This window comes from Diabrotica undecimpunctata, chromosome 7 (genome assembly GCF_040954645.1).
Source record: "Diabrotica undecimpunctata isolate CICGRU chromosome 7, icDiaUnde3, whole genome shotgun sequence".
Taxonomy (NCBI): Eukaryota; Metazoa; Arthropoda; class Insecta; order Coleoptera; family Chrysomelidae; genus Diabrotica; species Diabrotica undecimpunctata.
This window is the reverse complement of record NC_092809.1, coordinates 111,524,646-111,540,247: the sequence shown is the minus strand read 5'-3', so window position 1 is coordinate 111,540,247 and position 15,602 is coordinate 111,524,646. Positions and strand designations below refer to the sequence as shown.

The 15,602-nt window shown below is 31.5% G+C and overlaps 1 protein-coding gene across 2 annotated transcripts in view; it reads right to left on the bottom strand.

Annotated features, from left to right (window-relative positions):
• vtd (RAD21 cohesin complex component verthandi) overlaps window positions 1-15,402 on the bottom strand; it is a 41,760-nt gene extending 26,358 nt beyond the window's left edge. For both annotated transcript variants that reach the window (XM_072537984.1, XM_072537985.1), the window contains exons 1-6: window positions 15,231-15,402; window positions 14,714-15,123; window positions 14,476-14,659; window positions 7,186-7,324; window positions 6,940-7,105; window positions 3,425-3,633 (exon numbers count right to left, since the gene is read on the bottom strand). In XM_072537984.1, the coding sequence (XP_072394085.1) occupies window positions 3,425-3,633; window positions 6,940-7,105; window positions 7,186-7,324; window positions 14,476-14,659; window positions 14,714-15,087 (1,072 nt within the window). In that variant the 5' untranslated portion in view covers window positions 15,088-15,123; window positions 15,231-15,402. The remainder of the gene's footprint in view (window positions 1-3,424; window positions 3,634-6,939; window positions 7,106-7,185; window positions 7,325-14,475; window positions 14,660-14,713; window positions 15,124-15,230) is intronic.
• Window positions 15,403-15,602: the final 200 nt, after the last annotated feature.

Genomic DNA, 15,602 nt, shown 5'->3' with positions numbered 1-15,602 from the left:
ATCTTTGCCAAAACATTTCATATAAAATGAGACCTCCTCTATCTAAACGCATATTCTTTGAACGGTCAGAAAGTTTTTGTCAATTTTTAGGAGATTACAACAGATTCTACAATAATCCACTAATTTGTTTATTAAATAATAATATAATTAAATTTTTTCCTTTTGTCGGAACAAAAATAATATTTTTCTATAGGGAAAACGTCCAATTTTACTAGCCTACAAGTATCATTAAAACATGAGTCACTTGCTACAATTGTGATATTTGATCGTACTTGAAATTACAGTAGCTACAGATGCCCTAATAGAAGTTCCTCTCCTTCACATCGTTGTAAGGTTTGATGCGAGAATAGGATATTATAGACTATGAGAAAACTTGAGTAACATAAGGGTTAGATCAGGACACATTAACATACATAAAATTAGAGCTACCATATAGATGATACTTCCGACCATATGGTACTCAGATACAGGCCTATAGCACCTTTCCATGTAGACATCTGTCCACGATGATACCTAACCTATTAAACCTAACATATGTGAAAAAAACTTTGGTATTCACTGAAATAGTTGAAGTCGAAGCTTAGGTGTCCAAAGCTATAGGTCGTACAGCAATGGTTGTAACTGTTTTTCGCTCAGTGATGATTCACTGTTACAGAATCCCTTTTGATAATGTCTGTCATAAGTGCGTTTGGAAGAAATAATCCTAAATCAAGGTGTATAGACTCCGAAAAAAAATACAATTATACAATTATATGAAAAATTGCAAGAATATAGTATGATTTCTTTAACTTGAAGTCTCGAGTATAATTCATTGTTAAATATATTTATATTATATAATGTGGATTTTAAACAATAAAGTCATAAATATATCAGGCAAGATGAAACCATTAGGTGAAAACTGACAAGTCATTGTAACCAAACGTGGTGAGCTACCATACGCCAAGTTTATTATTATGATTATTTAAAAATAATGTAAAACAATGTTTGAAATTCTTCTTCAAAGCTTAAGACGACTGATGCCTTTGCTCCCTCCACTCCTGACTTAAAATAAAAAATTGACAAATACCTCCCTTCAGTTTTCAATTTAATCTCCATTAATATATTATACTACTATAATACTTATATAAGAATAATATATTTTTTCTATCTAAGTTCTAGTATTTCTATCTCTTTATGGGGTCAGATATTCTTGGAAACAAATTGGCATAATGAGCAACTGTCATTGTGGCTCTCATTTGCAGGAAATCCACCAAAATTGCGCCTTTAGAATTTCAAAATATTGCTAGCCTGACTTTTCCTGCTGAAGGCTACATCTGGATTTTTTTCAGTTTTGGTGAACCACTTCTTATTCTGTATTTTGGTATCTTCAATTGTAGTGATATATCCAGGATTCAACCATTATTACTAATCTTATGTGAAAATATTCTTTCTCTTGTTTATAACGTATTGAAATATTGCAAATGTCTTGTTCAATGTGTGCTACCCATCTTGCAGAAAAAAATTTTATGTTCAATTTAGATAGGAAGTATCACTTCACCTGCATGTTCGTCTGTACATGTACATTGTCCCAAGAGCTAAAGACCAATAGCTCTGCTGTCTGCAACATACAAGCTACTAGAACGGCTAATCTATAACAGAATCAGCATGAATCACGAAACGATTCTTGTTGAACAATCTATGTTTAGACCCAAAAGAAGCTGTACAAAGTTCTATCACTCACCACTCACATCGAGGCAAAATTAAAGAAAACTCAAAAGCTCAGCTGAATTTATTGACTTATGCAGCCTATGATATGGTTTGGAGAGAGGGCATAATATATAAGTTTCTGCTTACAATCCCATGCAAACTTTACAACTCGACTAACAGACAATATGCTTAATGGTAGAATATTACAAGTCCTCATGGGATCCAATATCAGCTCCCCATGGAAACTAAAGAACGAGCTACCACAGGGATCAGTTCTTGCTCCACTCCTCTTTAACTTGTACATTTTAGACCTGATAAAAACAAGATCAAGAAAAATTGGCTATGCAGATGACTGGGTGCTTGCAGTAAGGCGTCACTCTATCGAAGAGTTAGAGGAAATCATAAGAGACAACTTAGAAAAAATGTGGGAGTATTTTCGCAAATGGAGACTTCAACACAATGAAAACGAAACAGAAGTCTCTTACTTCTACCTAAATAATAAACTTGCGAAACAAGACTCAACATACAATGTGAAAAAACCAGACTCATCTACAATAAAATACCAGAATACCTGGGTGTGACTCTTGATAGAACTTTATCGTTTAGAAAATATCCAACAGAAACTGCAGAAAAATTAAAAGCAAGAAACAACATTTAAAAATCTATGCGGCATAACTTGGAGAGTATCTGTTTCTACTCTGAGCTCGTCTGCTTTGAGCCTTGTTTATTCATCGGCAGAGTGTTGTGCTTTAGCCTGGCTAAATAGCCCTCACATACATAAAATAGATACTCAACTAAATAACACTATAAAAATGATTGCTGCTGTTATTAAACTAACCCAGGCCACATATTGGCTACCTGTTTTAAGTCACATACCATCTCCTCAACTTAAACAAACAAATGACCTAACAAATGAGTATAGAAAGATTATCAACTATTGGTGATAGTAACAGCTCACTAATTTAAAATAATCTTTTTTTTTTAACAATTTTCGCCGTGGAAATCGAAACGTCAAATATAAATATAATATTTAACTCACGTGCCACAAGAAAACATTTTCAGAACCTTTTTATACATTTTATAACTTTCATTTAAAATCCACATTGTTTATAAAAGTAAAGGCGTAAGAAAACCAATCAAAAGTTATTAGATTTTGTTTTAAGATTGAAATAATTCATTCAGAGTTGCTTTAAATACACAGACTCTCAAAAATTATTATTGTAAATAAAATCGGGTCCAAATTGTTGATAAATTAAAAGTTGAAAAATTAATATAATAATTAATAATTGGTGAGTAATAACTTATATTATAGGTAGCATTTATTCCGAAAACATTCTGTGATTTAGCCCGAAATCGTTTTTAAATTAATATATCATTTATAAAGGATTTTTTATTCCATTTTTTGTGATATATAGTATACAGCCAACTACAGGAAATTAAATTTTCCTTGTAAATTTGAATAATAGCAATTCGCACATCGTTGTAATCTCATATCCTTATGCCTGTTTTGAAATTTGATTATAGGTATACCACTGTACTTAAATATTTATTAATGTTGTATTTTATACGTTTTGTATTTCTCCTTATAAAACTGGTGTAAGTAAGAAATAAAGCTACTGCTAATGTAGTACTGATCAAAAAACAGAAGGAATTAATGTCTAACAAAAAAATAACAGTGAGTGATTGCCTTATGCCTTGACTTAAATTTTTTTTATTTAAATGTGAAAACAACTCCTACCTTTAAGTTGGCTGGCGTCTACAGGTGCCAAAGCAAAGCTTTCCTCTTCGTTTTGTAGGAGAGTCGTTTGATCAGTGGCAGCAGGTGCAGGTTCCTCCTCTGGAGGGAGTTCCTCAATAGTTGGTTCAGGATGGATGGAAGGAGTAGGTGTCGGAGCAGGAGGGGGCACAGGCAGATCGATAGGGGTAGGTGGACGAGAACCTCCGGAACTGTTAAAAAATAAATTTAGTTATAATATGTAAATTGTGAATACAATTACTTTTTTTAAGGTTTTTAATGAAATGCTAGACAAAAAATTACTCTCAAGAAGGAAGAAATCATTGAAGAATTTTATTAGAATTAATTAAAATTGACTTTTAAATAAATTATTGAAAATAAAAATTTAATCTTCTAAAAATTAACTAGTTAGTTGAATTGTTGCTGCACCTGCAAAACCTAGCAAACATATTTTGGGAAAATTGAGTTTAATTCAAAATATGATAATTTCTATAAAGTTTATTATATTTATGTGTGAAAAATATATTTGTGCCTGAAAAATATATTGAAGCCTTATGTTAAAATTATAGGTCAATTGGTATAATTAATTTTATACTCAGAGTACTTAATGATATACTCCCAATGATCCATGAGTAGTTTTATTATGAAACAATAGTTCAGATTTTAAGCAAAGAAACCACAAAGGGGCTTTGGGAGGTTCAATAATCAGCTCTTATTGGCCAAACTCGAGAAGTTAGCAATCAATAGCTCCCTCTTCACATGGTTTCAACAAGACCATGGTAGCACTTTACTCTTTAACCCTTTCATCAATGATATTTAGAACTTTAAATTTACATGATTTCCTGGATTGCTGAAGCTAAATTTTATCATATAAGTAGTGAATTGTTCCAATGACTATAAACTTCTTTAGTTCAATTTTGACAACCTTGTTAGATAGAATTCTAACGCATGGAACTTGTCTAAATGTGATACTATCTAGTTGTACCCTCACACAACCCATTCCATTTTTAGTATACTATTGAGGGTAGCATTTTGAACCATGTTGCAACTGTAAGTGAATTGATGGTGCTGATGGATTGAAAAGAACTGATGGTGACTTCCAGAGTCAGCAATTATCTAAGTTTATTATGTTAAGTAAATTAAATTTATTTTTGACAAACGTTTAGTAAGTTCTTGGGTTATTTTCTGACAGTTTGTAAATTTAAAAATATGATTTAATAATGTGTTGAAATAATTACAACACATTAATATTGTTCTGAAGCTATTTTCTTGTGGCATGTTAAAGTACATAATTACTATTTAAATGGGAATAAGCCACAATTAAAGGTAAAGTACGTTTATTGACGTTTCAATTTCCACTTCGGAAATTGTTCTCAAAATACAAACATTAGTAAATTAAACAAATTTTTGTTTTTTTGTTACTTAGTGAAAAATTCTTCTAATAATTTAATTTTATCTGACTCATTTATTTTGACAATTCAGACATACATTATACATATTTTAAAGTAGACGACTTTAAAATGATATTGCCAATATTGTTGAGTTGCGTTCCTGGGACAACTTTACTTGTAAGATAGTTCATTTAATTACATGAAATCAACCTCATAATACTATCCCGACATGGTAAGTATTTGGGCGTGCATTTAGATTACTTTCAATAAACACCAAATTCTGATTTTATATGTTTGTTATTTAAAAAACAGAAATGATGTATTCTCTATATGTTACCGACTTACTAATACTGGTATTTTCCTTTTAATAATTTCCTCTTTTAATATGGGTAACCGGATCCTACTACATTCTGCCGAGGAATTTGCGACACAATTGGTCTCATTTAGCATAATTAGATCCGCTTCTTTGATTTTTCTCTTTTTACCATCCGTTTCTTTTAGGACTATATTTGAATCATTCTATTGAACCATATGTTCATTATCCCATGCGTGTATACATATTTGAGATCTATCAAATTCTCTATTTTTAATATAAGATTGATGTTCACTTATTCTAATATTTAATGACCTTGATGTTTCACCTAAATAAAACTGATCGCATTCACAAGGTATTTTATAAATGCAATTCTTTGTCCTTTCTTGTTCATTGTTAGGTTTGGTTTTAGACAAAATATACCTCAATGTGTTTGTTGTTTTAAATGTTGTTGAAATGTTGAATTTATTTCTTATAATAAATATTTATTTATTTATTTATAAATAAGGAATTTTCAACAATCGACTGAATAGAACAGAACAACTTAGACCGAGATCCTACAGCATACACAATAATATGTCGAAAATAACAATACCATACATAAAGGAATTTAGGATAGGAAATAAATTCATCATTTCAACAACATTCATAACAAACACATTGAGTTGTCTAAAACCAAACCTACCAATGAACAAGAAAGGACAAAGAATTGCATTTATAAAATACATTGTGAATGCGATCGGTTTTATTTAGGTGAAACATCAAGGCCATTAAATGTTAGAATAAGTGAACATCAATCTTATATTAAAAATAGAGAATTTGATAGATCTCAAATATGTAAACACGCATGGGATAATGAACATAGGGTTTAATGGAATGATTCAAATATAGTCCTAAAAGAAATGGATGGTAAAAAGAGAGAAATCAAAGAAGCGGTTCTAATTATGCTAAATGAGACGAATTGTGTCACAAATTCCTCGGCGGAATGTAGTAGGATCTGGTTACCCATATTAAAAGAGGAAGTTATTAAAAGGAAAATACCAATATTAGTAAGTCAGTAACATATAGAGGATACATCATTTATGTTTTTTTAAATAACAAACATATAAAATCAGAATTTGATGTTTATTAAAAGTAAACTAAATGCATGACCAAATACTTAACATGTCGGGATAGTATTATGAGGTTTTTTTCCTGATTTTTCCCTCATAATTTACTATGGAATCACTAACAGGAGATTTTTACTGTCATCATGGCATGTGTTTCTCTTTTTAAAGACGAATTACATGCTATGATTTTTTCTGGCGGATATTCTCAAGTTAAAGTTGATTTCATGTAATCGAATGAACTATCTTACAAGTAAAGTCGTCCCAGGAACGCAACTCAACAATATTGGCAATATCATCTTATAGTCGTCTACTTTAAAATGTATAATGTATGTCAGAATTGTCAATATAATGAGTCAGATAAAATTAAATTATTAGAAGAATTTTTCACCAAGTAACAAAAAAACAAAATTTTTTTAATTTACTAATGTTTGTATTTTGAGAATGATTTCCGAAGTGGAAATTGAAACGTCAATAAACGTACTTTAACCTTTAATTGTGGCTTATTCCCATTTAAATAGTAATTACTTTAACATGCCACAAGAAAATAGCTTCAGAACAATATTAATGTGTTGAAATGCTGGTATATAATAAATATATAAAAATAAATACACATTTTACACAATTTTATTTTGTTGTTTTTTGCAGGCACAGATGAAATATTAACTGATTCCAGAAATATATAACAGTATGAAAAAGAGGACTTACCTTGTTCCTCCCACTGATGGTGGTCCACCAAAATTGTCCATTTCATCATCACTAGGTGGTGGTTCTGGAATATCTTGGGGAGTTGGGTCTGGTATGCTAGTATCAACAGGTGGAACATCACCCATTGGTGCATCATCAAATAAACCACCTTCGAATAAACCACCAGCTAAAGGAAATATTAAAAATATATTTAAATGTTTTACTATTAAAAATACTATGTGTTAAATATACTTGTGTAGTATTTACCTCCAAATGCATCATCTCTAACTCCTGCATCTATTTCCATAGGAGCTTCATTTTGTGTACCAGAAGTTGAGGGTACCGGTTCAGGTTCTTTGTCTATTCCAACTTGATCTAGCACTGGCTCACTAAAGAGCAAATTGCTCTGGAAGTGAAAAGAAAAGATATGAATCAAGTAAAAAATATTCTAAATTTTGGTTATCTGAGCTTGATAGCAAATAAAATTAGGCATTCAGTTTAATTGAAACTCTGAAACATCCTAAAGCAAAATAAATGTGACAATTTTTATTTGAACAATATTTTTGCAGATATAACAATGTTGTTATATCTGCAAAGTGCATTCTACCAGTCCTCACATACGGAGCAGAAACCTCAACTCTCACAAAAGCATCAGCCGAAAAATTGAGAAGGACACAACGAAAGATGGAGAGATCAATGCTTGGAATAAGCTTAAGAAATAGAATAAGAAACGAGGAAGTTCGTAGAAGAACCGGAGTGGAAGACATTATCGAACATATTACAAGGCAAAAATGGAGATGGGCAGGACATGTTGCAAGAATGAAAGACGACAGTTGGACAAAAAAATTGCTTGAGTGGAGACCACGGGCTGACAAGCGAAGCCGAGGAAGACCCCCAACGCGATGGACCGACGACCTCAAAAGAATCGTGACCAATTGGATAGCAGAGGCGCAGAACAGAAGCAGATGGAAAAGTCTAGAGGAGGCCTATGTTCAACAATGGACAACTCAGGGCTGATTGATGATGATGATGATGATGATGATGATGATGATGATGAACAATGTTGTACGTCACTATGAACACAAAAAAAAAATTAAGTAACAAGGATATGATGTTCTAGATGGTAATTAAATAAAATGTTTATGAACTTGTGATATCATAATAAGAAATAAAAGATGTGGAGGAAAATGATTTAGTTAGATCAACAAAAAGCGGGGGTTGTCTATCTCCAACAATAGATATATATAGATATAGATATATATAGATATAGATATATATAGATATATATACAGGGTGTTTGGTAGGTCGATGGAAATTTTTTAGGGGATAATAGGGGACGCCATTTGCAAAATTTTTTGCTAATAATGTATCGCTCAAACTGTTAAGGTTTCCAAAATAAAGTTAAATTTGTCAATATTCGAAAATAAGGCTGTTCGTCATTTTATTTTTAAAAATAATTATCTAAGCGAGATACTTCCCTGACATACAAAATGTTGAATCTTAATGCATTGTTAAAATAACCTTCATTAATGAAACGGGTAAGAAAGGTAAAACACAACAACGATATATCATGCTTTTTGCAACATTTATTATGCCTTATTAAGTATGTACATAAACTTCAAGAAACAGTCATTGTTGTTCAAAATGAGAACCACCATTCCTAATGCACGCTCTTGCCCTGCATCGTATTCCTGATGTGGTTACTTTTAACCTCAGTTCTGCCCTTATAATGTCAGCTGCTTTGACTGTTTTTTGAAGTTTATGTACATACTTAATAAGGCACAATAAATGTTGCAAAAAGCATGATATATCGTTGTTGTGTTTTACCTTTCTTACCCGTTTCATTAATGAAGGTTATTTTAACAATGCATTAAGATTCAACATTTTGTATGTCAGGAAAGTATCTCGCTTAGATAATTATTTTTAAAAATAAAATAGACGAGCAGCCTTATTTTCGAATATCGACAAATTTAACTTTATTTCGGAAACCTTAACAGTTTGAGCGATACATTATTAGCAAAAAATTTTGCAAATGGCGTCCCCTATTATCCCTTAAAAAATTTCCATCGACCTACCAAACACCCTGTATATATATATATATATATATATATATATATATATATATATATATATATATATATATATATATATATATATATATATATATATATATAACTGACAAAATAACATAAATTGTGCTGATCAAGCAAAGTTTATTATTTACGCTTCAGCTTTACAACATATATGTTCAAAAAGGGTATCAAAGCAGTCAGTATGAAGTTACTAAAAGTATTAAAAAATGTATGTATTATCTTAGAAAGTTTTATTTTAGTATGTTAGCCACATGAACGATTAAAAGTTTGTTAACAGAAAACTTGTAGAATGTAAGGTTGTACTAGAATCTAATTTTTATCTCTAGCACTACTGCATAGTGTGCTGGTAGTGGACCTTAGAATTTTTATAGAACTTCTAAATTAAACTACTAAAGCTGAAAATTGGGAGTTAAATTATAACACTAGACATTTCAGACTTGACAAATGAGCCATATATTTGATTCTTCTAGCTATTATTGATTATATTTGCAGAACCATCACTTTTTATTAATAATAGTCTCATTTAAATATCAAAATGATATCTAATACCAACATAATCAAAAAATATATATATTATTTCAAGAGCTATCTCAAGGTTGAATTAGGGTGTTTTAAGTTATAAAGTTATAGATTTCTTGCTTTAATTTTTATTTGTTTGGTTTTAAGTAAACAAGCTTGCAATAAATAATCCTTTAAACTTTGCTAATGGGACAAATATATTAATTTTGGTATAGCGTTTTAACAAAACTTTAGCAAAAAATACTTCGCTGCAGATGATTTTCTACTAATACACTAAGAGAAAATAAAAAAAAAACACATTACATGTGTACCTAAATTTGAAGAACTTGGTAGATATTATAACTGTAGTAAGTTGTATATATAGATATTAAGTATAGTCTGTCTGCTCAGCTTGAGAATATTTTGACAGATTCATTGCCAGAAACATACAATGCAAAAATGCCTACCTCATACTATTAATAGTTCAAATAAACTTATTGTTGCAGACTTCTTTCGTTGAAGAGAGAAAAATAATCATGAATAATAAGAGTTAGACTCCATTTGTAAAGACTCTATAGATAACTTTAAAATTTCAAAAATACACTTTTGTTTTAATTTATGTAATTTTATTTTATTAATAAACTGCATGTGAATATTTTTTTGTTTAAAATATTAGCTATTAACATGTATGCTTGGTTGTATAGTAATTTCAAGCCATTGCTAGGTAGTCAAAATTAACCTAGTGTAGCCAAAAATAATTATTAAATTTACTAGACAGTTGCAAGTGGTGAGAACTTGTCAGCAGGACATTTTAACAAATGTAGTAGAGCTGCTAAACTACACTGTGTTCCAAAAAGACTATGAATATTCCAACAGGACTCTGCACCTGTACATAAGGCCAAAACTACTCAACCGAGTATTGGAAATCATGCACCATTTATTAGGAGTGGCCATTGGCTGCCAGCCAGCCCAGACTACAAATTGTCATCAGTTTTAGATGACATGGTCTTTACAAGACGTCACCATAATCTGGAGTCATTGAAGCTGACACTGGTAGAAGCTGTGGACAATTTTCCTATGGATGTCTTTCATACAGCGATAGAAGAATGGTCTAACAGACTTTGATGCTGTATTCAGGCAAATGACGGCCATTTTGAATAATTTATTTGTAGATTATAGTCCAGTATATCGGTAATAAAGTGTGCAAACACTTTTAAAATCAAACCAATAGTTTAAATTTTTTTAGTTAAATACCTTGTATGAATATTTATGGCAGGACATTAAGTATTAAGCTGTCGAGATGTCAACAAGACAGAAACTAATTTTATAAAATTTAAGAAACCTGTTGCACATTTTATTACAAACCCACAAGAAAAGTGAATTTTCTGTAATTCACCATGTATATACCATAAATCACAAAATTTTTAATCAAAAATCATTTAAAAAAGGTATAATTATTTAAGAGAACCCTTTCAGGCTACTCATAGAACTTTTTCAGAATGAATATTTGGATAAAACCCTTTAAATTTTATTAAATTGTAATGTAATTAAATTGGTTTAATATTACATAAAGTGAATCTATTTAAAACTTCTTCTTCTTGATCTGCCCACCCGTTACGAATGTTGGCGATCATCATGGCAATTGTTATCTTATCTGCGGCAGCGCTGAAAAGATGCACAGATGTTGTATTGAACCAGATTCTGAGGTTCTTTAACCAAGATTAAACCTTCTTCTTCCTGGACCTCGTTTTCCAAATATTTTTCCTTGCAGGATGAAGAATTATAACTTTCGAGATTTGATGGTGGTCAGTACCTCTCGGTTCTTATTCATTCTTCTGAGGACCTCCTCATTTGTGACTCGGTCAGTCCACGTGATCTTAAGTATTCTCCGATAAAGCCACATCTCAAATGCTTCCAGTTTTCTGCACATATCTTCGTTCAAGGTCCACGATTCAACACCATAAAAAAGGACAGAGAAAATGTAGCATCGCAGCATTCTTACTTTTGTATCAAGAGAGAGGCTGTGACTCTTGAAGGCCCCCATCCGATTGAAGGTGGATCTAGCTTTTCCGATGCGCGCTCTAATCTCCTGGTTATTGGTACATTCTTTATTTATTATGGTGCCGAGGTAGTTGTAGTGCATCACTCTTTCTACAGGGGATTGGTTGACATAGAGTTGACCTTCTCTTATCTTTTTCTTGCTTATTTTCATAAGCTTTGTCTTCTTAACGTTTAATTGAGTCCATATTGTTGACTATAATACGTGATTTTGTTCATAAGAACTTGTAGGTCTTCTAAGTTGTCCGCAAATACAATGGTGTCATCTACATATCTGATGTTTAGCCGGTAACCATTTAGTAGAATACCTTTTTCAGTTTTGTGCAAAGCTTCAATAAATATTCTTTCAGAGTACAGATTGAAGATTGGAAGAGACAAAATACAGCCTTGCCTCACTCCATGCATGATTTTCACATAGTCAGTGTGTTCACCTTCAACTCTGAGATTTGCTGTCTGATTCCAGTAAAGATTTCTAATTATTTTCAGATCTTGGTTGTTAATTCTTGCTTCTTTTAGTATTTGCATCATCTTGGCGTGCTGTACTCGATCAAAGGCTTTCTCGTAATCAAACCAGACATGCGTATACGTCGCAGTTGACGTCTCTGCATCTCTGGAATAAGACTTGTACTGAGAACAAAGCCTCTCTAGTACCAACAGCATTTGTGAACCCGAACTGGTTGGGGGAAATTTGACTTTCACACAGCTTGTAGATTCTCTTATGAATTATCTTTAAGAACAATTTTATGAGATGACTCATTAACATCAATAAAACAAATTTAATAACATATTAAAAAGTTTTTTCCCAGATATTTAGTTTCTAACATTTATACCTAGTAGCAGCATTGATGATGGAATAATCATTCTGAAAATGTTTTGATGTAGCCCGAAACTGTTCTTTTAAATAAATATACCTTTTTATAAAGGATTTTGTAATTAAAATTATTACTACAAACATTAAACCAAATTTATTCAATGACTACCTACTGAGATAAAAAGAGGAATGTGAAGAAATGCATTAAATGCTTTTTATGCTTTATTTCATTAATTTTTTAAAATGTGGGTTTTTGCATTAATGTTATTGTTCTATTTTAAAATGTATACATTTTTTTATTGTGCTTTTTTTATCAATATAGTATGTTATTAAGAGGCAAAATATTGTTTTTTTACCTTGCTTGTGTAATGTTGAATGAAATAGGTAATAATTTGTAGCTCACTGTTATCTGATACTGTTTAATTGGACTTAATGTAAATTACGTTTTTATCAAGAGATTCTTGTAAATAATACTATTCAATTATATTAGTAGGAGAGGATTGAGCAATTTTTAAACTATATATTTCTGAGACTAATTTTTAAATAATTTTCAATTCTACTGAAATAACAAGCTATTAGCAAACAACAAATACAGCAGACTCGTGAGTCTAGGTTATCCGAGCCCCTGGGTTAACCAAGGCAAAAGTCGTAGCTGGTGAGACACAACTGCAAACATTTATGAGCTGTTAGGTCAATCCAGAATTTTTAGAAATTGGTCACCGCCTTATTTCCAGAAATTTCTGTGTCAAGTTTTGTCTACAATTATTGTACCTATGTAAATCAGTGTGAGTTGAGCTACCGTTTTGTTCGCTGTCATTCAGATTTAAGTTATTGCAAAATTTTTCCTTTTATGTACTGTTTTGTTTTAAACCTTATTTATTTGAGTTTATTAGTTTCAGTTTCCTAATTAATTTTCCATAAGTTGATTTTCGTGAGTGTAAGAAAGTTTATGTTCTTACTGTGCAACATGAGTGGAAAGCAGAAAAGAGTAGTTGTATCTTTAGAAACAAAAGTGAATGCAATTAAAAGGTAGGACGAGGGTGAATCAATAAAGAAGGTTGCTTCAGATTTAGGTTTTAAAGAAGTAACTTTTGGAGATTTTAAGCATAAACGGAATAAAATCAAACAGTGGGTCAACCGAAGTGTGAGTGGAGAGAAAGGATTGGCAAACTTTTGTGCTAGTGAGGGATAGATTGACTCATGGAAGAAGAAATATGGCATCCGACAATTGAAAATTGTTGAAATTGAAGAAAAATATCCAAGTGAATTGCTTACCTACAACCTATAAAAACCAACGCAATGCAAGGATGGACTGTAACATTTTTAAGAACTGGTTTTTTAATGACTTTGTACCAGTCATTGACGCCTACCTAAAAAACAAAAATCTGAATCTGGAAGCTTTGTTGGTGTTGGTGTTGGACAATGCACAATCCCACCCAGACGGATCTAGTTCTAAATACCAACTATGAAGAAGAAGAAGATACAGATAAGATAATTCAAAATATTTCTCATTCTGGTGGGTTGAATGCCCTTGAAGCAACTCTCGCATACATCAAGCAGCAAGAGGAAGGGACGCCACTAGAGGTCCTTCATTTTCAATGTTTTAATGAGCATAACATCAACCTCAAAAAGAGGAATGAAGCTTATGCAAAAGACTTTATAAAAGATGTTTAGCAGCTAAAATAGATACATGTGATACCTGTAATGGGTACAAGGATTTGTATCATATGGATCAAATTGAGCCTTCTATTTTTCTATTTATTATATTGCAGATATCGACATTTTGAGTCATCCAAGTTTTGTTTAATTTTAGTTGATCTTTCATCTTCAACCTATTAGGTTAATATGGTGACAAGCATTACTTATAGAGAGCTCAATTTAAAAGATATATTATTTTGAAGATATATTATGAAATGAAAATTTTTATGGGAATAGTCTAAAAATACTTTTTTCGACAAGACAAATAAATGCTGAAATTATTGTATTATAAATTTTGCTGTTTTATGCTATGGATTCAATATCTTTGCTATCATTTATGGAAGCCCAAAAGAAGCTAAATGAACAAATGAGAATTACAATCACTTATTGAATACAAACCTGATCCATAGATGGTGTTAAACCAGATGCATGCCTCATAAGATCAGGACCGTCAGTATCAAAACCCATATCTCCAAAACCATCATCATGATTGACTAAACTAATGTTACCATAATCTTCTCGCATGGTTATTTCTTCTGCTCTTGATTGGTTAAGACTGAATTGAACTTCTATGTCAACATCACTGCAAGTAAAGTTTGTAAATACTTTGTTGTCAAAGCATTATAATTTAACTTACTTTAATTCTGGCATTGTAGTATCAAAATCATGAAAAACTTCTGGTAAGGTAATAGCATTAACAGCAGCTTCCCTATGTTCTTCAGGTAAGTCTACCATTCCTGGCCTAAATGCCAGTTTGATTTTAACAAAGGCCTCATTACAGTCTGCCAAAAGATATTTAGCTTTTCTAGAATAAATTCTCACTACACCTAATAGAAGATGACCAGAGGTTCTAAGGGCCATTTTTACTTTAGGTTGTAAAATTCCATCTACTGATTTCTCTATGTTGGTCTCAAATACATGGGCTTTAGTAAGTTTTTTATCCCAATGGGCCGCTAGCCAGATCCTGGCTAGGGGGCCCTTTTTGGCTAGCACGAAGTGTGCGTAAAACATTATTACGCTTACTTAGTATTTAGACTAATATAAAATCTGAAAAAAATAAGGGAAAATAGTATAACAAGTGACAGCTTGTTTGCCAAACATCGCGTTGGCGCCTAACATTTTAAGGAATAAAAAACTTGATTTTTATCACTCACCTGCTTATTTTTTTATAAATTAGGTAATATGCGTTACACATAAATCTATTTGCAAGCACTTTTGAGCGGTAATTTCCATTCCCGAAGGAATTATTTTATATTTGTACATGAACAGTAAACAACGGAACTCAACATCAAAATGGCGACGAGTTCTACTAGCCGCCTAAGCAACGTTGCCACATTATTACACTGGAAAGTTTGTATTACATCAAATATAACGGGAAAACTGCAAGTGCACATGATGCGTGACCCCAATACATACAAATAGTTACTTTTATATCAATAAATATTTTTCAATTTTTTTTAAATAAAAGCATTAGATTTATATGATTGCTGTTAAGTTATACAAATCAGGTATTCATTTTCTCATAT